Genomic DNA, 22,393 nt, shown 5'->3' on the forward strand with positions numbered 1-22,393 from the left:
AATAAAATAATAGTTTTTACTCTAACGCGAAACATATCTGCGATAAGAAATGCATAGTTGCCATGATGAGCACAAATGTCTGGCCACAATGCATCAAAAATTTTAAAGCTCAACAACAATGTCTTTGTTGTAAGCTTGGAACTCACACTGTTTTCCTTGCTGCAGAAATGAGGTTCCTTTTGTCTCAGCAAATAATAGGTTCCCACTAAGCATTTTTAGTACAAGCGGGAGGTGATAGTTTGGTTCAGAAATCTGGCCACCAAGGTTATTCACGTAAGTCTGGCAACAAAGTAAAAAATTTGAAAAAAGTGTTAAATATTGTTATAAAATAATTATGCAGCTACAAATTTTGAATTTATAAAACACAGAACATATCCGCGAATAGAAATAGCTGCCATTATGAGCACAAATGTCTGGCCACACTGCATAAAAAATCTGAAAGCTCAACAACAATGTCTTTGTTGTAAGATTGGAACTTACGCTGTTTTATTGCTGCGGAAATGAGGCTGTTTTTGTGTCAGCAAATAATATGTTCCCACTGAGCATTTTTAGTACAAGCGGGAAGTGATAGTTTGGTTCAGAAATCTGGCCACCAAGGTTATTCACGTAAGTCTGGCAACAAAGTAAAAAATTTGAAACAAATGTTAAATATTTTTATAAAATAATTATGCAGCTACAAATTTTGAATTTATAAAACACAGAACATATCCGCGAATAGAAATAGTTGCCATTATGAGCACAAACGTCTGGCCACACGGCATAAAAAATCTGAAAGCTCAACAACAATGTCTCTGTTGTAAGATTGGAACTTACGCTGTTTTGATTGCTGCGGAAATGAGGCTGTTTTTGTGTCAGCAAATAATATGTTGCCACTGAGTATTTTTAGTAAAAGTCGGAAGTGATAGTTTTCGTTCAGAAATCTGGCCACCAAGGTTATTCACGTAAGTCTGGCAACAGTCTAAATTTTGAAACAAATGTTAAATTTTGTTATAAAATATTCATGCAGCTGCAAATTTGGAATTAATAAAATTTGTTTAGTTTGCATCGTTGCACATAATAGTTTGGAGTAATTTTTAGGCATTTGAAGCCCATAACTACTACTACACTTGTGCACAACTCTGCAGGGTTGTCGCCAGTTGGTTCAGTGACTCTCGCTGTCAGGGGTTCGGTGATCGCGCGATTGATTGATTCATTACAAACATCTTTATTTCTTAAATGTTCTCAGAACATGTGGGTGGGCCACCTAGTGCGGTAGTCCACTGGCTGCTGCTACTGCGCTGGCCCTCCCCACATGACAGTAGACATGACATGATAAGTTATCACGTGGTTTGAGCGTTATCTTCTGCTCCACCAGCAAGAGTAAAATTTAACCGGTCGTAATTGGCTATATTGATCGTTGATTATCCCAAAACGTACCTATACACTATTTGAAATGCATTCGGGAAGGACATAGTAATTTAGGACGGTTATAATATTCAAAACACACACCGTGAAATACTCAAGCCTTTTAGCTTTTCCCTTCTGCTGAACGGCGACCAGTTCGGCTCTGAGTTCAACATGTGAGATCGGCTCACTAGAAAAATGTCATCCTACTGCTTGCTGGGCCGCAAGCAGTAGGATATTGACGTGCCACTGGTCGGTAACGGTCGGCTCCGTGGGTGGGCGTCCTGCCTTGGTACAGAACAAAGTGAGAAACGACTGCCCTACACCAATACTCCGGAAGAGCCCCGTCTTCGCAAACCAGACGTGCTGTAGGAGAAGGCGTTGCTCAGCGCCCAAGTTGCACGAAGCACTTCTTGGCTACATCCAGTCCGGGTGTGCTGCCGCTCATTTTTTCTGCGCCTCCGCGCGCGCGACGACGCCTTTCGGCTGCGAACAACTTGCACCGAGTTTTGGAAAGCACGGCGGCCACAGCTCGCGAGCGCCAAGCGGTTTTCCGTACTAGATCTCGCCCCCACAGCTCGCGGCGCATCATGGAGGAAGGAAAATGTCCGTTTTCCATGGTAACTCGGCGTTGAGCGAGTGCGCCGGCGGCCGCCGGGACAGGCGACTGGGAGAATGGAGTGAATAATTTCAGTGCGACGAGTTTTCAGTGGGTGGTCGGCTCGACTAGATCGCCTTTATGGCTTTGGAAACAGCAGCACTGACGAAGGTCTACGCAGAGTCCTCCCCGTTAATCGGCGTGTCAGCGCGCGCTCATTTCTTTTGCCTTCTTATGCATTTTGTTTTCATATCTATTTTTTTGCAACGGGCAAGCACTCCGCCGCTTCCCTCCAGCCCCGCGCGCTGCATAGCAGGAACTTTGGACAGTAGATAATTAGCACTGCTTGTGGACCTCGTAGGGCGCTGTTAGAGCAGCACCTTTGCGTGAAATGTTTCGCCCGTGTCGCTTGCTTGATCCTGCATACACAGAACATTTTACGCGTCGCCCGGAAGTACACCCGCGACTGGCAAATCGCACTCTGCCGTGCACGCTTCTGGGGTTCTGATCTATGTGCTGACCGCCCGCCTCTGTCTTGGCCTCAAAACGCGGACCGACTTGGCCAGAGAAAATATTCAATTTGCTGTCGCCATAAGGCAGCGCAGCAAAATTAAAGAAAAATGAACACTCTGCTAGTTGGTAATAAAGGGCTAACAACACTTGGAACGGGCTACGCGCTGAGCTAGCGCAGACAAACTTTATTTAGTTCAGATAAGTGGCATGAGGGCGGACTTGCCCTCCACCCTCCCCCCCGCGTCCTTGTCAACCGGCCGAGATCCCTCGGGACCTGGCGGCTTTGAAGGCTTGTCTTACGACGGTCTTATGCTCTTCCAGGTCCTATGGCTGCGTGGCGATACCATCCAGGACTCCTTACTGACAGCTGCAGCGGTGGATTGGGCGCATGCAAACGTCATATGGGCTGGTCACCTCCTCTGCAGGGCGAAATGCCGCGTCGGACCGCGGGTACGGGCGCTCGATGCGAGGCGTCGCTGTAACATCGTTGATGGAGACGACTCACAAAGATTTAGACTAGATGTTGCATAAATTATTGCTACCTCACAACAGAAAAAATAAAATAATACTTTTTACTCTAACGCGAAACATATCTGCGATAAGAAATGCATAGTTGCCATGATGAGCACAAACGTCTGGCCACAATGCATCAAAAATTTGAAAGCTCAACAACAATGTTTTTTTTTGTAAGATTGGAACTTACGCTGTTTTGATTGCTGCGGAAATGAGGTTACTTTTGTCTCAGCAAATCATAAGTTGCCACTAAGCATTTTTAGTACAAGCGGGAAGTGAAAGTTTTCGTTGAGAAATCTGGCCACCAAGGTTATTCACGTTAGTCTGGCAACAAAGTAAAAAATTTGAAACAAATGTTAAATATTGTTATAAAATACTTAGGCAGCGACAAATTTTCAATTTATAAAACACAGAACATATCCGCGAATAGAAATAGTTGCCATTATGAGCACAAACGTCTGGCCACACGGCATAAAAAATTTGAAAGCTCAACAACAATGTCTTTGTTGTAAGATTGGAACTTACGCTGTTTTGATTGCTGCGGAAATGAGGCTGTTTTTGTGTCAGCAAATAATATGTTCCCGCTAAGCATTCTTAGTACAAGCGGGAAGTGATAGTTTGGTTCAGAAATCTGGCCACCAAGGTTATTCACGTAAGTCTGGCAACAAAGTAAAAAATTTCAAACAAATGTTAAATATTGTTATAAAATAATTATGCAGCTACAAATTTTGAATTTATAAAACACAGAACATATCCGCGAATAGAAATAGTTGCCATTATGAGCACAAACGCCTGGCCACACTGCATAAAAAATCTGAAAGCTCAACAACAATGTCTTTGTTGCAAGATTGGAACTTACGCTGTTTTGATTGCTGCGGAATTGAGGCTGTTTTTGTGTCAGCAAATAATATGTTGCCACTGAGCATTTTTAGTAAAAGTGGGAAGTGATAGTTTTCGTTCAGAAATCTGGCCACCAAGGTTATTCACGTAAGTCTAGCAACAGTCTAAATTTTGAAACAAATGTTAAATTTTGTTATAAAATATTTATGCAGCTGCAAATTTGGAATTAATAAAATTTGTTTAGTTTGCATCGTTGCACATAATCGTTTGGTGTAATTTTTAGGCATTTGAAGCCCATAACTTCTACTACACTTGTGCACAACTCTGCAGGGTTGTCGCCAGTTGGTTCAGTGACTCTCGCTGTCAGGGGTTCGGTGATCGCGCGATTGATTGATTGATTACGAACATCTTTATTTCTTCAATGTTCTCAGAACATGTGGGTGGGCCGCCTAGTGCGGTAGTCCACTGGCTGCTGCTGCTGCGCTGGCCCTCCCCACATGACAGTAGACATGATATGATAAGTTATCACGTGGTTTGAGCGTTATCTTCTGCTCCACCACCAAGAGAAAAATTTAACCGGTCGTAAATGGCTATTGATCGTTGATTATCCCAAAACTTACCTATACACTATTAGAAATACATTCGGGAAGGACATAGTAGTTTAGGACGCTTATAATATTCAAAACACACACCGTGAAATATTCAAGCCTATTAGCTTTTGCCTTCTGCTGAAAGGCGACCAGTTCGGCTCCGAGTTCAACGTGTGAGATCGGTTCACTAGAAAAATGTCATCCTACTCCTTGGTGGGCCGCAAGCAAAAGGATGTTGACGTGCCACTGGTCGGTATCGGTCAGCTCTGTGGGTGGGCGTCCTGCCTTGGTACGGAACAATGTGAGATACGTCTGCCCTACACAAATACTCCGGAAGAGCCCCGTCTTGGCAAACCAGACCAGCTGTAGGAGAACTTGGCGTTGCTCAGCGCCCAAGTTGCACGAAGCACTTCTTGGCGACATCCAGTCCGGGTGTGCTGCCGCTCATTTTTTTCTGCGCCTCAGCGCGCGCGACGACGCCTTTCGGCTGCGAACAACTAGCACCGACTTTTTGAAAGCACGGCGGCCACAGCTCGCGAGCGCGAAGCGGTTTTCCGCACTAGATCTCGCCCCCACAGCTCGCGGCGCATCATGGAGGAAGGAAAATGTCCGTTTTCCATGGTAACTCGGCGTTGAGCGAGTGCGCCGGCGGCCGCCGGGACAGGCGACTGGGAGAATGGAGTGAATAATTTCACTGCGACGAGTTTTCAGTGGGTGGTCGGCTCGACTAGATCGCCTTTATGGCTTTGGAAACAACAGCACTGACAAAGGTCTACGCAGAGTCCTCCCCATTAATCGGCGTGTCAGCGCGCGCTCATTTCTTTTTGCCTTCATATGCATTTTGTTTTCATATGTATTTTTTTGCAAAGGGCAAGCACTCTGCCGCTTCCCTCCAGCCCCGCGCGCTGCATAGCAGAAACTTTGGACAGTAAATAATTAGCACTGTTTGTGGACCTCGTAGGGCGCTGTTAGAGCAGCACCGTCGCGTGAAGTGTTTCGCCCGTGTCGCTTGCTTGGTCCTGCATACACAGAAAATTTTACGCGTCGCCCGGAAGTACACCCGCGACTGGGAAATCGGACTCCGCCGTGCACGCTTCTGGGGTTCTGATCTATGTGCTCCCCGCCCGCCTCTGTCTTGGCCTCAAAACGCGGACCGACTTGGCCAGAGAAAATATTCAATTTGCTGTCGCCATAAGGCAGCGCAGCAAAATTAAAGAAAAATGAACACTCTGCTAGTTGGTAATAAAGGGCTAACAACACTTGGAACGGGCTACGCGCTGAGCTAGCGCAGACAAACTTTATTTAGTTCAGATAAGTGGCATGAGGGCGGACTTGCCCTCCACCCTCCCCCCCGCGTCCTTGTCAACCGGCCGAGATCCCTCGGGACCTGGCGGCTTTGAAGGCTTGTCTTACGACGGTCTTATGCTCTTCCAGGTCCTATGGCTGCGTGGCGATACCATCCAGGACTCCTTACTGACAGCTGCAGCGGTGGATTGGGCGCATGCAAACGTCATATGGGCTGGTCACCTCCTCTGCAGGGCGAAATGCCGCGTCGGACCGCGGGTACGGGCGCTCGATGCGAGGCGTCGCTGTAACATCGTTGATGGAGACGACTCACAAAGATTTAGACTAGATGTTGCATAAATTATTGCTACCTCACAACAGAAAAAATAAAATAATACTTTTTACTCTAACGCGAAACATATCTGCGATAAGAAATGCATAGTTGCCATGATGAGCACAAACGTCTGGCCACAATGCATCAAAAATTTGAAAGCTCAACAACAATGTCTTTGTTGTAAGATTGGAACTTACGCTGTTTTGATTGCTGCGGAAATGAGGTTACTTTTGTCTCAGCAAATCATAAGTTGCCACTAAGCATTTTTAGTACAAGCGGGAAGTGAAAGTTTTCGTTGAGAAATCTGGCCACCAAGGTTATTCACGTTAGTCTGGCAACAAAGTAAAAAATTTGAAACAAATGTTAAATATTGTTATAAAATACTTAGGCAGCGACAAATTTTCAATTTATAAAACACAGAACATATCCGCGAATAGAAATAGTTGCCATTATGAGCACAAACGTCTGGCCACACGGCATAAAAAATTTGAAAGCTCAACAACAATGTCTTTGTTGTAAGATTGGAACTTACGCTGTTTTGATTGCTGCGGAAATGAGGCTGTTTTTGTGTCAGCAAATAATATGTTCCCGCTAAGCATTCTTAGTACAAGCGGGAAGTGATAGTTTGGTTCAGAAATCTGGCCACCAAGGTTATTCACGTAAGTCTGGCAACAAAGTAAAAAATTTCAAACAAATGTTAAATATTGTTATAAAATAATTATGCAGCTACAAATTTTGAATTTATAAAACACAGAACATATCCGCGAATAGAAATAGTTGCCATTATGAGCACAAACGCCTGGCCACACTGCATAAAAAATCTGAAAGCTCAACAACAATGTCTTTGTTGCAAGATTGGAACTTACGCTGTTTTGATTGCTGCGGAATTGAGGCTGTTTTTGTGTCAGCAAATAATATGTTGCCACTGAGCATTTTTAGTAAAAGTGGGAAGTGATAGTTTTCGTTCAGAAATCTGGCCACCAAGGTTATTCACGTAAGTCTAGCAACAGTCTAAATTTTGAAACAAATGTTAAATTTTGTTATAAAATATTTATGCAGCTGCAAATTTGGAATTAATAAAATTTGTTTAGTTTGCATCGTTGCACATAATCGTTTGGTGTAATTTTTAGGCATTTGAAGCCCATAACTTCTACTACACTTGTGCACAACTCTGCAGGGTTGTCGCCAGTTGGTTCAGTGACTCTCGCTGTCAGGGGTTCGGTGATCGCGCGATTGATTGATTGATTACGAACATCTTTATTTCTTCAATGTTCTCAGAACATGTGGGTGGGCCGCCTAGTGCGGTAGTCCACTGGCTGCTGCTGCTGCGCTGGCCCTCCCCACATGACAGTAGACATGATATGATAAGTTATCACGTGGTTTGAGCGTTATCTTCTGCTCCACCACCAAGAGAAAAATTTAACCGGTCGTAAATGGCTATTGATCGTTGATTATCCCAAAACTTACCTATACACTATTAGAAATATATTCGGGAAGGACATAGTAGTTTAGGACGCTTATAATATTCAAAACACACACCGTGAAATATTCAAGCCTATTAGCTTTTGCCTTCTGCTGAAAGGCGACCAGTTCGGCTCCGAGTTCAACGTGTGAGATCGGTTCACTAGAAAAATGTCATCCTACTCCTTGGTGGGCCGCAAGCAAAAGGATGTTGACGTGCCACTGGTCGGTATCGGTCAGCTCTGTGGGTGGGCGTCCTGCCTTGGTACGGAACAATGTGAGATACGTCTGCCCTACACAAATACTCCGGAAGAGCCCCGTCTTGGCAAACCAGACCAGCTGTAGGAGAACTTGGCGTTGCTCAGCGCCCAAGTTGCACGAAGCACTTCTTGGCGACATCCAGTCCGGGTGTGCTGCCGCTCATTTTTTTCTGCGCCTCAGCGCGCGCGACGACGCCTTTCGGCTGCGAACAACTAGCACCGACTTTTTGAAAGCACGGCGGCCACAGCTCGCGAGCGCGAAGCGGTTTTCCGCACTAGATCTCGCCCCCACAGCTCGCGGCGCATCATGGAGGAAGGAAAATGTCCGTTTTCCATGGTAACTCGGCGTTGAGCGAGTGCGCCGGCGGCCGCCGGGACAGGCGACTGGGAGAATGGAGTGAATAATTTCACTGCGACGAGTTTTCAGTGGGTGGTCGGCTCGACTAGATCGCCTTTATGGCTTTGGAAACAACAGCACTAACAAAGGTCTACGCAGAGTCCTCCCCATTAATCGGCGTGTCAGCGCGCGCTCATTTCTTTTTGCCTTCATATGCATTTTGTTTTCATATGTATTTTTTTGCAAAGGGCAAGCACTCTGCCGCTTCCCTCCAGCCCCGCGCGCTGCATAGCAGAAACTTTGGACAGTAAATAATTAGCACTGTTTGTGGACCTCGTAGGGCGCTGTTAGAGCAGCACCGTCGCGTGAAGTGTTTCGCCCGTGTCGCTTGCTTGGTCCTGCATACACAGAAAATTTTACGCGTCGCCCGGAAGTACACCCGCGACTGGGAAATCGGACTCCGCCGTGCACGCTTCTGGGGTTCTGATCTATGTGCTCCCCGCCCGCCTCTGTCTTGGCCTCAAAACGCGGACCGACTTGGCCAGAAAAATATTCAACTTGCGGTGGCCGTAAGGCAGCGCAGCAAAATTAAAGAAAAATGAACACTCTGCTAGTTGGTAAAAGAGGGCTAACAACACTTGGAACGGGCTACGCGCAGAGCTAGCACAGACAAACTTTATTTAGTTCAGATAAGTGGCAGGAGGGCGGACTTGCCCCCCACCCTCCCCCCCGCGTCCTTGTCAACCGGCCGAGATCCCTCGGGACCTGGCTGCTTCGAAGGCTAGTCTTACGACGGTCTTATGCTCTTCCAGGTCCTATGGCTGCGTGGCGATACCACCCAGGACTCCTTACTGACAGCTGCAGCGGTGGATTGGGCGCATGCAAACGTCATATATGCCGCGTCGGGCCGCGGGTACGGGCGCTCGATGCGAGGCGCCGCTGTAACATTGTTGATGCAGACGACTCACTAAGATTTAGACTAGATGTTGCATAAATTATTGCTACCTCACAACAGAAAAAATAAAATAATACTTTTTACTCTAACGCGAAATATATCTGCGATAAGAAATGCATAGTTGCCATGATGAGCACAAACGTCTGGCCACAATGCATCTAAAATTTGAAAGCTCAACAACAATGTCTTTGTTGTAAGCTTGGAGCTCACACTGTTTTACTTGCTGCAGAAATGAGGTTCCTTTTGTCTCAGCAAATAATAAGTTCCCACTAAGCATTTTTAGTACAAGCGGGAAGTGATAGTTTTCGTTCAGAAATCTGGCCACCAAGGTTATTCACGTTAGTCTGGCAACAAAGTAAAAAATTTGAAACAAATGTTAAATATTGTTATAAAATACTTAGGCAGCGACAAATTTTCAATTTATAAAACACAGAACATATCCGCGAATAGAAATAGTTGTCATTATGAGCACAAACGTCTGGCCACACGGCATAAAAAATCTCAAAGCTCAACAGCAATGTCTTTGTTGTAAGATTGGAACTTACGCTGTTTTGATTGCTGCGAAAATGAGGCTGTTTTTGTGTCAGCAAATAATATGTTCCCACTAAGCATTTTTAGTACAAGCGGGAAGTGATAGTTTGGTTCAGAAATCTGGCCACCAAGGTTATTCACGTAAGTCTGGCAACAAAGTAAAAACTTTGAAACAAATGTTAAATATTGTTATAAAATACCTAGGCAGCTACAAATTTTGAATTTATAAAACACAGAACATATCCGCGAATAGAAATAGTTGCCATTATGAGCACAAACGTCTGGCCACACGGCATAAAAAATCTGAAAGCTCAACAACAATGTCTTTGTTGTAAGATTGGAACTTACGCTGTTTTGATTGCTGCGGAAATGAGGCTGTTTTTGTGTCAGCAAATAATATGTTCCCACTAAGCATTTTTAGTACAAGCGGGAAGTGATAGTTTGGTTCAGAAATCTGGCCACCAAGTTTATTCACGTAAGTCTGGCAAGAAAGTAAAAAATTTGAAACAAATGTTAAATATTGTTATAAAATAATTATGCAGCTACAAATTTTGCATTTATAAAACAGAACACATCTGCGAATAGAAATAGTTGCCATTATGAGCACAAACGTCTGGCCACACTGCATAAAAAAATCTGAAAGCTCAACAACAATGTCTTTGTTGTAAGATTGGAACTTCTGTTTTGATTGCTGCGGATAGGAGGCTGTTTTTGTGTCAGCAAATAATATGTTGCCACTGAGCATTTTTAGTAAAAGTGGGAAGTGATAGTTTTCGTTCAGAAATCTGGCCGCCAAGGTTATTCACGTAAGTCTGGCAACAGTCTAAATTTTGAAACAAATGTTAAATTTTGTTATAAAATATTTATGCAGCTGCAAATTTGGAATTGATAAAATTTGTTTAGTTTCCATCGTTGCACATAATCGTTTGGTGTTATTTTTAGGCATTTGAAGCCCATAACTTCTACTACACTTGTGCACAACTCTGCAGGGTTGTCGCCAGTTGGTTCAGTGACTCTCGCTGTCAGGGGTTCGGTGATCGCGCGATTGATTGATTGATTACAAACATCTTTATTTCTTCAATGTTCTCAGAACATGTGGGTGGGCCGCCTAGTGCGGTAGTCCACTGGCTGCTGCTGCTGCGCTGGCCCTCCCCACATGACAGTAGACATGATATGATAAGTTATCACGTGGTTTGAGCGTTATCTTCTGCTCCACCAGCAAGAGAAAAATTTAAGCGGTCGTAATTGGCTATTGATCGTTGATTATCCCAAAACGTACCTATACACTATTAGAAATACATTCGGGATGGACATAGTAGTTTAGGACGCTTATAATATTCAAAACACACACCGTGAAATACTCAAGCCTATTAGCTTTTCCCTTCTGCTGAAAGGCGACCAGTTCGGCTCTGAGTTCAACGTGTGAGATCTGTTCACTAGAAAAATGTCATCCTACTCCTTGCTGGGCCGCAAGCGGTAGGATGTTGACGTGCCACTGGTCGGTATCGGTCAGCTCTGTGGGTGGGCGTCCTGCCTTGGTACGGAACAAAGTGAGAAACGACTACCCTACACCAATACTCCGGAAGAGCCCCGTCTTCGCAAACCAGACCTGCTGTAGTAGAACTTGGAGTTGCTCACCGCCCAAGTTGCACGAAGGACTTCTTGGCGACATCCAGTCCGGGTGTGCTGCCGCTCATTTTTTCTTCGCCTGCGCGTGCGCGACGACGCCTTTCGGCTGCGAGCAACTAGCACCGACTTTTGGAAAGCACGGCGGCCACAGCTCGCGAGCGCCATGCGGTTTTCCGCACTACATGTCGCCCTCACAGCTCGCGGCGCATCATGGAGGAAGGAAAATGTCCTTTTTCCATGGTAACTCGGCGTTGAGCTAGTGCGCCGGCGGCCGCTGGGACAGGCGACTGGGAAAATGGAGTGAATAATTTCACTGCGACGAGTTTTCAGTGGGTGGTCGGCTCGACTAGATCGCCTTTATGGCTTTGGAAACAGCAGCACTTGCGAAGGTCTACGCAGAGTCCTCCCCGTTAATCGGCGTGTCAGCGCGCGCTCATTTCTTTTTTCCTTCATATGCATTTTGTTTTTATATGTATTTTTTTGCAAAGGGCAAGCACTCCGCCGCTTCCCTCCAGCCCCGCGCGCTGCATAGCAGGAACTTTGGACAGTAAATAATTAGCACTGTTTGTGGACCTCGTAGGGCGCTGTTAGAGCAGCACCGTCGCGTGAAGTGTTTCGCCCGTGTCGCTTGCTCGGTCCTGCATACACAGAAAATTTTACGCGTCGCCCGGAAGTACACCCGCGACTGGCAAACCGGACTCCGCCGTGCACGCTTCTGGGGTTCTGATCTATGTGCTCCCCGCCCGCCTCTGTCTTGACCTCAAAACGCGGACCGACTTGGCCAGAGAAAATATTCAATTTGCTGTGGCCGTAAGGCAGCGCCGCAAAATTAAAAAAAAATTAACACTCTGCTAGTTGGTAAAAGAGGGCTAACAACACTTCGAACGGGCTACGCGCAGAGCTAGCACAGACAAACTTTATTTAGTTCAGATAAGTGGCAGGAGGGCGGACTTGCCCCCCACCCTCCCCCCCGCGTCCTTGTCAACCGGCCGAGATCCCTCGGGACCTGGCGGCTTCGAAGGCTAGTCTTACGACGGTCTTATGCTCTTCCAGGTCCTATGGCTGCGTGGCGATACCACCCAGGACTCCTTACTGACAGCTGCAGCGGTGGATTGGGCGCATGCAAACGTCATATGGGCTGGGCAGCTCCTCTGCAGGGCGAAATGCCGCGTCGGACCGCGGGTACGGGCGCTCGATGCGAGGCGCCGCTGTAACATCGTTGATGCAGACGACTCACTAAGATTTAGACTAGATGTTGCATAAATTATTGCTACCTCACAACAGAGAAAATAAAATAATACTTTTTACTGTAACGCGAAACATATCTGCGATTAAGAAATGCTATAGTGCCTAGAATTGCCATGATGAGCACAAACGTCTGGCCACAATGCATCAAAAATTTGAAAGCTCAGCAACAATGTCTTTGTTGTAATTAAGCTTGGAACTCACACTGTTTTACTTGCTAGAGAAATGAGGCTGCTTTTGTCTCAGCAAATAATAAGTTCCCACTAAGCATTTTTAGTACAAGCGGGAGGTGATAGTTTTGGTTCAGAAATCTGGCCACCAAGGTTATTCACGTACGTCTGGCAACAAAGTAAAAAATTGGAAACAAATGTTTAATATTGTTATAAAATACTTATGCAGCTACAAATTTTGAATTTATAAAACACAAAACATATCCGCGAATAGAAATAGTTGCCATTATGAGCACGAACGTCTGGCCACACTGCATAAAAAATCTGAAAGCTCAACAACAATGTCTGTTGTAACATTGGAACTTACGCTGTTTTGATTGCTGCGGAAATGAGGCTGTTTTTGTGTCAGCAAATAATATGTTCCCACTAAGCATTTTTAGTACAAGCGGGAAGTGATAGTTTGGTTCAGAAATCTGGCCACCAAGGTTATTCACGTAAGTCTGGCAACAAAGTAAAAAATTCGAAACAAATGTTAAATATTGTTATAAAATTATTATGCAGCTACAAATTTTGCATTTATAAAACAGAACATATCTGCGAATAGAAATAGTTGCCATTATGAACACAAACGTCTGGCCACACTGCATAAAAAATCTGAAAGCTCAACAACAATGTCTTTGTTGTAAGATTGGAACTTACGCTGTTTTGATTGCTGCGGAAATGAGGCTGTTTTTGTGTCAGCAAATAATATGTTGCCACTGAGCATTTTTAGTAAAAGTGGGAAGTGATAGTTTTCGTTCAGAAATCTGGCCGCCAAGGTTATTCACGTAAGTCTGGCAACAGTCTAAATTTTGAAACAAATGTTAAATTTTGTTATAAAATATTTATGCAGCTGCAAATTTGGAATTAATAAAATTTGTTTAGTTTCCATCGTTGCACATAATCGTTTGGTGTTATTTTTAGGCATTTGAAGCCCATAACTTCTACTACACTTGTGCACAACTCTGGAGGGTTGTCGCCAGTTGGTTCAGTGACTCTCGCTGTCAGGGGTTCGGTGATCGCGCGATTGATTGATTGATTACAAACATCTTTATTTCTTCAATGTTCTCAGAACATGTGGGTGGGCCGCCTAGTGCGGTAGTCCACTGGCTGCTGTTGCTGCGCTGGCCCTCCCCACATGACAGTAGACATGATATGATAAGTTATCACGTGGTTTGAGCGTTATCTTCTGCTCCACCAGCAAGAGAAAAATTTAAGCGGTCGTAATTGGCTATTGATCGTTGATTATCCCAAAACGTACCTATACACTATTAGAAATACATTCGGGATGGACATAGTAGTTTAGGACGCTTATAATATTCAAAACACAGACCGTGAAATACTCAAGCCTATTAGCTTTTACCTTCTGCTGAAAGGCAACCAGTTCGGCTCTGAGTTCAACGTGTGAGATCTGTTCACCAGAAAAATGTCATCCTACTCCTTGCTGGGCCGCAAGCGGTAGGATGTTGACGTGCCACTGGTCGGTATCGGTAAGCTCTGTGGGTGGGCGTCCTGCCTTGGTACGGAACAAAGTGAGAAACGACTGCCCTACACCAATACTCCGGAAGAGCCCCGTCTTTGCAAACCAGACCTGCTGTAGTAGAACTTGGAGTTGCTCAGCGCCCGAGTTGCACGAAGGACTTCTTGGCGACATCCAGTCCGGGTGTGCTGCCGCTCATTTTTTCAGCGCCTCCGCGTGCGCGACGACGCCTTTCGGCGGCGAGCAACTAGCACCGACTTTTGGAAAGCACGGCGGCCACAGCTCGCGAGCGCCATGGGGTTTTCCGCACTACATCTCGCCCCCACAGCTCGCGGCGCATCATGGAGGAAGGAAAATGTCCTTTTTCCATGGTAACTCGGCGTTGAGCTAGTGCGCCGGCGTCCGCCGGGACAGACGACTGGAAAAATGGAGTGAATAATTTCACTGCGACGAGTTTTCAGTGGGTGGTCGGCTCGACTAGATCGCCTTTATGGCTTTGGAAACAGCAGCACTGACGAAGGTCTGCGCAGAGTCCTCCCCGTTAATCGGCGTGTCAGCGCGCGCTCATTTCTTTTTGCCTTCATATGCATTTTGTTTTCATATGTATTTTTTTGCAAAGGGCAAGCACTCCGCCGCTTCCCTCCAGCCCCGCGCGCTGCATAGCAGGAACTTTGGACAGTAAATAATTAGCACTGTTTGTGGACCTCGTAGGGCGCTGTTAGAGCAGCACCGTCGCGTGAAGTGTTTCGCCCGTGTCGCTTGCTCGGTCCTGCATACACAGAAAATTTTACGCGTCGCCCGGAAGTACACCCGCGACTGGCAAACCGGACTCCGCCGTGCACGCTTCTGGGGTTCTGATCTATGTGCTCCCCGCCCGCCTCTGTCTTGACCTCAAAACGCGGACCGACTTGGCCAGAGAAAATATTCAATTTGCTGTGGCCGTAAGGCAGCGCCGCAAAATTAAAAAAAAATTAACACTCTGCTAGTTGGTAAAAGAGGGCTAACAACACTTCGAACGGGCTACGCGCAGAGCTAGCACAGACAAACTTTATTTAGTTCAGATAAGTGGCAGGAGGGCGGACTTGCCCCCCACCCTCCCCCCCGCGTCCTTGTCAACCGGCCGAGATCCCTCGGGACCTGGCGGCTTCGAAGGCTAGTCTTACGACGGTCTTATGCTCTTCCAGGTCCTATGGCTGCGTGGCGATACCACCCAGGACTCCTTACTGACAGCTGCAGCGGTGGATTGGGCGCATGCAAACGTCATATGGGCTGGGCAGCTCCTCTGCAGGGCGAAATGCCGCGTCGGACCGCGGGTACGGGCGCTCGATGCGAGGCGCCGCTGTAACATCGTTGATGCAGACGACTCACTAAGATTTAGACTAGATGTTACATAAATTATTGCTACCTCACAACAGAAAAAATAAAATAATACTTTTTACTCTAACGCGAAATATATCTGCGATAAGAAATGCATAGTTACCATGATGAGCACAAACGTCTGGCCACAATGAATCAAAAATCTGAAAGCTCAACAACAATGTCTTTGTTGTAAGATTGGAACTTACGCTGTTTTGATTGCTGCGGAAATGAGGCTGTTTTTGTGTCAGCAAATAATATGTTGCCACTGAGCATTTTTAGTAAAAGTGGGAAGTGATAGTTTTCGTTCAGAAATCTGGCCACCAAGGTTATTCACGTAAGTCTGGCAACAGTCTAAATTTTGAAACAAATGTTAAATTTTGTTATAAAATATTTATGCAGCTGTAAATTTGGAATTAATAAAATTTGTTTAGTTTCCATCGTTGCACATAATCGTTTGGTGTAATTTTTAGGCATTTGAAGCCCATAACTTCTACTACACTTGTGCACAACTCTGCAGGGTTGTCGCCAGTTGGTTGAGTGACTCTCGCTGTCAGGGGTTCGGTGATCGCGCGATTGATTGGTTGATTACAAACATCTTTATTTCTTCAATGTTCTCAGAACATGTGAGTGGGCCGCCTAGTGCGGTAGTCCACTGGCTGCTGCTGCTGCGCTGGCCCTCCCCACATGATAGTAGACATGATATGATAAGCTATCACGTGGTTTGAGCGTTATCTTCTGCTCCACCAGCAAGAGAAAAATTTAACCGCTCGTAATTGGCTATTGATCGTTGATTATCCCAAAACGTACCTATACACTATTAGAAATACATTCGGGAATGACATAGTAGTTTAGGACGCTTATAATATTCAAAACACACACCGTGAAATACTCAAGCCTATTAGCTTTTCCCTTCTGCTGAAAGGCGACCAGTTCGGCTCTGAGTTCAACGTGTGAGATCGGTTCACTAGAAAAATGTCATCCTACTGCTTGCTGAGCCGCAAGCAGTAGGATGTTGACGTGCCACTGGTCGGTATCGGTCAGCTCCGTGGGTGGGCGTCCTGCCTTGGTACGGAACAAAGTGAGAAACGACTGCCCTACACCAATACTCCGGAAGAGCCCCGTCTTCGCAAACCAGACCTGCTGTAGGAGAACTTGGCATTGCTCAGCGCCCAAGTTGCACGAAGGACTTCTTGGCGACATCCAGTCCGGGTGTGCTGCGAGAGAGAGAGAGAACAACTTTTATTTAGAATGCCTGCAGAGTCGGTTAGGCTCCCTCCAAGCAGGGAGGACAAGCTTTTACCGCGACGCGGCCACTACGTCAATCTCGTGCGTTGTACTCCTTGAGGTCTTGTTACGTCCCTCGCTACTTCCGCGGGTTCGAGAGGGCCGCCGCCCCCTTCCTGGGGGTGCCGTCCCCCTCTCCTCGGTTTCGCTCGGTCGCTGCCTCTCGAGAGCTGCCGAGACCTGCTGGACGGCCTTGAGTTGTGTCTTTTGATCACAGCTCCTCGTTGCAGCCTCTAGCTGCGGCGGGATCGTCGTCTTCTCGCTGGCTTCGCGCGGATTTACGCTACAGTCCCAAAGGATGTGAGCCGCGGTGGCTCTCTCCTTCGCGCACAGTCTGCATATGTCGCTCGCGTGCACACTCGGACACACGTGCTTAGCTAGCACCGGGGTGAGCAGGGACCCCGTCTGTAACTGTCTATATAACACTGCCTCCTTCCGGGTAAGCCCCGGGTGAGGTGGCGGCATAGTCTGTCTGTTCAGTCTGTACCATTTCACTATTTCGTTGAAGGTGGTCATCTTGTCCTTGGCACTGCGCCGCGACCAGGACTCCGAGTCGGCCGTGCTTTCAGCCGCGCGGTTGGTTAGTCCTCGCGCAGCCAAGTTGGCCGTCTCGTTGTCGTTCACGTTTCCGCGTTCCGACACGTCACTGCCCATGTGGGCCGGAAACCACTTGATCACCACAGGACTGTTGCGTCCGATGTCTTCGGCCTTGCGCAGTATGCTCGCGGCCTCACTACATACCCTACCCTTGGCGTAGTTCTTCACTGCCGTTCTAGAGTCACACAACACTGTAGTACATCCGGCGCCGGAAACGGCCAAGGCGATGGCCACCTCCTCCGCCCGGTGCGCTTCTCGAGTCCGGACGCTCACCGCGGTCTTCGTTGCACCCGTCGATCCCCGACAACCACCGCCGCGTATGCGTCGGTGCTCCCTTGATACTCTGCCGCGTCCACGTAGGCGGCGCCTTCTTCTCTGGCGTGGAGATCCACGAGAGCCCTGGCCCTCGCCAACCTCCGCTCCCTGTTGTGCTCGGGGTTCACGTTCTTCGGGATCGGGAAGACCCTGAGCTTTCTGTTGATGCTATCTGGTATAGGTACGTCTTTCTGCTGCTTGCCTTCCCTCGGTTCGAGACCAAGGTCCCGCAGTATCTGTCTTCCGGTTCTCGTTTCGGAGAGACGCTCGAGTTGCGCCGTTCTCTGTGCTTCGGCTATTTCGTCCAGTGTGTTGTGGACTCCCAGCGCCATGAATATTTCGGTGAGGAGACCGAGCGCCGCCTTATACGCGTTGCGTATGGTGGCGTCTATCTTGTTAAGTTCACTCGGCCTCCAGTTGTGGAAGGCGGCCACGTACGTTATGTGGCTAACTGCGAAGGATTGAACGAGCCTAGTCAGGCTCTCCTCCTTCATCCCCGCTTTTCTGTTGGACACCCTCTTGATGAGTCTCGTTGCCGCAGCCGCCTTGCCCGCGAGCTTGTTGACCGTTTCACCGTTGACTCGGTTTCGCTGGACGAGCAGCCCGAGTATCCGAATCTTCTCGATCTCCGGTATTACCTGTCCTCCCGCCGTCTTGACCGTGATCTTGGGACGCTCGTACTTGACTTCCATATTCTTTCTTTTCCTGCACGATCCTTTCGGGGGAATCACCAGCAGTTCTGACTTGGCCGGGGAGCAAACGAGTTCAGACCCGTCCAGCTGCTCCTCGATGGCGTTGACCGCTTCTTGCAGCGTTGTCTCGATGTGTCCGTCGCTTCCTCCCGATACCCATAGCGTCACGTCGTCGGCGTAGATGGTGCGCCGGACTCCCGCTACTCTTTCTAGCCGGGTGGCCACCCCGATCATCACGAGGTTGAAGAGTAGCGGGGAGATCACCGACCCCTGCGGAGTTCCGACGCTGCCCAGCTTCTTCTCTTCGAGCTGTAGGTCTCCCGCACAGATTTCGGTGGTTCGTTCCGTCAGGAAGTCTTTGATGTACTGGTATGTCCACCTGCCCATGTTTAGCCTGGATACTTGGGGCCAGGATAGCCGAGTGCCTCACTTTATCAAAGGCGCTCTGCAAGTCCAGCCCGAGTACGGCTCTGTTGTCCTTGGTGCCCGTCGTATCGTCGATGATCTCGTTCTTCAGTAAGACCATGGCGTCTTGCGTCCCGAGTTTGTTCCGAAACCCGATGATGGAGTTTGGGTAAAGCTCCGATTCTTCCAGGTAACGCTGCCACCTGTTCATGAGAACGTGCTCGAGGACCTTTCCCACGCACGAAGTGAGTGAGATCGACCTGAGGTTCTCTATGTTGGGCGGTCTGCCAGGCTTGGGGATGAGGATCGTCTTGGCTGCTTTCCATTGCTTGGGTAGCCTTCCTTCTTGCCAGCACTTGTTGTAGAAGTTCGTGAGCGTTTCGATGGCCGCTTCGTTCAGGTTCTTGAGCGCTCTGTTGGTCACTCGATCGGGACCCGCGGCAGACCTTCCATTGAGTTCCTGCAGGGCAACTCTTACTTCCCAGGTCTGGATGTCGCGATCTAGCGTCTCGTTCTCCTTGCCTTGGTAATCCGGGTGTTTTTCCGTGGGGGTGGTCGGCAGGTACTTGGCGTCCAAGCGCCGCTTGACCTCGTCCTCCCCGTATTCGCAGATTGCCTTGTGTAGGATCCTGGCCAGGTTGTTGTGTTGCTGGCCCTTGGTCTTGGTTTCGTCGAGGAGGTGCCGCAGCATGTTCCACGTCTTGCCCTTGTGCATCTGTCCGTCGGCTTCGTTACAGGCCTCGTTCCACTGTTGGGTGCATAGCACCCTGCAGTGGACCTCGATCTGCCTGTTGAGCTCGGCGATCTTCTTCCTTAGACTTCGGTTGGTTCGTCGCTTCTGCCACCTCGCCTTTATGGACTGCTTGGCTTCTATCAGGTGGGCCAGCCGACTGTCCATCTTGTCTATCCGTTCGTCCGTCTCTAGCTCTTTGGTGGCTCCTTCCGTCGTCTCAACGACGTTGGCCGCCCATTGCTCGATGTCCGTAAAGTCCTCTTGCACCGCGGGTAGCGCCTTTCGAAAGGCGTCCCAGTCCGTAATGCGATGCTTTCTTATGCCGGTGTTGCCTTGGCCTTCGAGCAGTATGACGACCTCTACGATGTAGTGATCGCTGCCCAGCTCTTGGCCCGTGTTTGTCCGTTTCGCTTCTCTTGATCCTCCTTCAGTTTTGATGAAGGTAAGGTCCGCAGTTGTGTCTCTCGGAACAGATGTGCCGATCCTGGTGGGAAAGGCCGGATCCGTGATTAGGTTCAGTCCGACGTCGGTGGCGTCTTGTATCAGCTCTCTCCCCTTGACCGTCGTTCTGTGGTAGCCCCAGTCTTGGCTCGGTGCGTTAAAGTCTCCGCACACTACGAGCGTATTGCTTCCCGCGACTGAAGCTGCCTTGTGGAACAGTGCCTTGAATTTCTGTTGTCCGTGGGACGGGTTGCTGTAGACGTTCACCAGGAAAGTGCTCTCCCTCCTCTTCTTTCCCGTGATTACTTCCACCGTGCAGTGTTCGATGGCGCTTCTGCCGATCATTTCGTGTTCCACGAAGGTGATCCCTCTCCTAAGGAAGGTGCAGACCCCTCTGCCCTTGCCCTTGGACGTGTCCCTTTTGCTCGGCGGGCTGTCGTGCGACCGGTAGCCCGGTAGTTTCGGCGTCTCTTCTCTGTGTGTTTCTTGAATCATTATGACGTCTGGTTTCCTCGTTAGTTGCTGCAAGTGTTGCTGCAGCACTGCTCTCTTGCCGGTAAAGCCGTTGCAGTTCCAGTGCCAGACCAAGAGGTCTCTCACTGGGGGTGTGGATGCTGCTGTACTTGCTGTCCCGTCCATGATTGCTGCAGTTTGGCGGTGATCTGTGCTTCCATACATTGTATTTGTGCCTGTATCTGCGTCTGCAGCTGTGCTTGCATTTGCGCCATCATGTTCTGGATCGTGCTCTGTATATTCGTTGTCATCTGCTGAACCGTTTGCGCGAGCGCAGTAAGTCGTTCGTTGGTTTCCTTGCTGGTCGCCTCCAGACGGTCGAGTCTGACGTCCTGTTTTTCGATTCTCTCCATTGTCTTTCGTTCCTTGGCGACCTCTATGGCTCTCCTCTTGGGAGCCGGTCCCGCCGTTTTCGTGGCTCTCGGGTCCACCTCGACCTCTAGTTCGTCCTCGGTTATCTCTTCTTGTTCCCTCTCTTGTGCGGGCTTCGGCAGCAGCTGCTGCTTTTGCTGCATCGCAATTAGTGTCGTTAGCTTCGCGTTGATTTCCTTGATGGTTGCTTCCTGCTCGGCGATTCTCTGCTTTAGCTTCTCGTTCTCGTCTCTTAGGGCTTTTATTACCATTCCATTCTCTTCTTGGAACTTCTTCGTGGCGTTTTGCGCCGGTGGTTGTCTTTTCTCTGTCATGTTAGCCTTGACTGCTTCGGCCCAGGTGACTCTTTCCCCCGACTGCGACGGTCTGTGGCGGCTGGCGCTCCTGCCTCCCTTGCTGTTGTCCCTCTTGCGGCTGCTGTCGCGCTGCCTCGAATCCCCGCGGGGTCTCTCAGCAGACGGCGCTCGCAGCGGCGGAAAGCTTTTCGGACCCAGTTGTTGCTGCATGGCTTCGATCTTGCGTTCCCATTGCCGTTTTTTGACCACATACGGCATCTTGTACTTGTTTTTGCATTCCCTCTCGCCCGTTGGATGCTGTCCCCCGCAGAGCTTGCACTTGGGCTTGCATTCGCGTTTGTGATCCTCGCTGGGGTTCACGATTCCGCAGCCGAAGCATACTTTGGCATTGGGATTCGGGCATACGTCTCTTCTATGGCTGATCCTGCCGCATTGCCTGCACACGTCAAAGTGCTTGCGGTAAAGCCCGCACCTGACTAATATCGAGCCATACTTGACGTAGTTCGGTACTTTTTGTCCAGCGAAGAGTACTATCACTGTGGTTGTATTGCCGATTCTGTGCGCCTCCACCGCTAGGGGGTTGCATGGGTTCACGATGTTTTCGGTTATCTCTTCCGGGGTGTCGTGTACGGCTATGCCTCGGATGACTCCCTTGACCGTGCTGTCCGGCGCCGTACGGTAAGCGCTGACTTCGTATGCCTTGTCTCCTACGTTTAGGGTTTTGACCTTAGAGTACAGCGTGGCACGCCTCTCGTCCGGGGTGCTGACCACGATGATGTTTGGCTGCGCGTTCGTGCAGATGGTGTCTGCTTTGGCTTCTTCCTTCGTTATTCGAACCGCCGTCATTACGGCCGACATAATTATTGAAACCTCTGTTCTCGCTACGTTGAGACCTCCCCGTGGTCTCATGACTATCTTGGTGTCTTCCTTCGGCATGTCTATCGGCATCATCGCCGCTTTCGTTACCGAGGCTGCAACTCTCTTATCAAAACTGGCCCTAGTCTTGGGTCTAGACTGGCGAGTAGTGGCGGCGGACTCACCGCTTTCCTTGCCGGCCATGATCTGCTTGATGCGCTTGCCGGAGGCCGACCAGCCTTCGGCTTCTTCCGGTGTAATGTCCTCTCCGGGAACTTCAATGGACGTACGCCCGCCGAGACTGCCGATGCTCGGCGCTGGCGTTATGTTGTCTCCCATCGACGTGGCCACTTCCATGTCGGACGCCAT

At 48.6% G+C, this 22,393-nt stretch overlaps 1 protein-coding gene across 1 annotated transcript; it reads right to left on the reverse strand.

The window, feature by feature from the left end:
- Positions 1 to 20,584: 20,584 nt before the first annotated feature.
- On the reverse strand, positions 20,585 to 22,393 carry LOC149357582 (uncharacterized). The gene has a single exon (XM_089577945.1). It carries the CDS (start codon positions 22,391 to 22,393, stop codon positions 20,585 to 20,587), a length of 1,809 nt encoding a protein of 602 aa, XP_089434071.1.

Source organism: Amblyomma mixtum, chromosome 3 (genome assembly GCF_055824585.1).
Source record: "Amblyomma mixtum isolate Tamu chromosome 3, ASM5582458v1, whole genome shotgun sequence".
NCBI lineage: Eukaryota > Metazoa > Arthropoda > Arachnida > Ixodida > Ixodidae > Amblyomma > Amblyomma mixtum.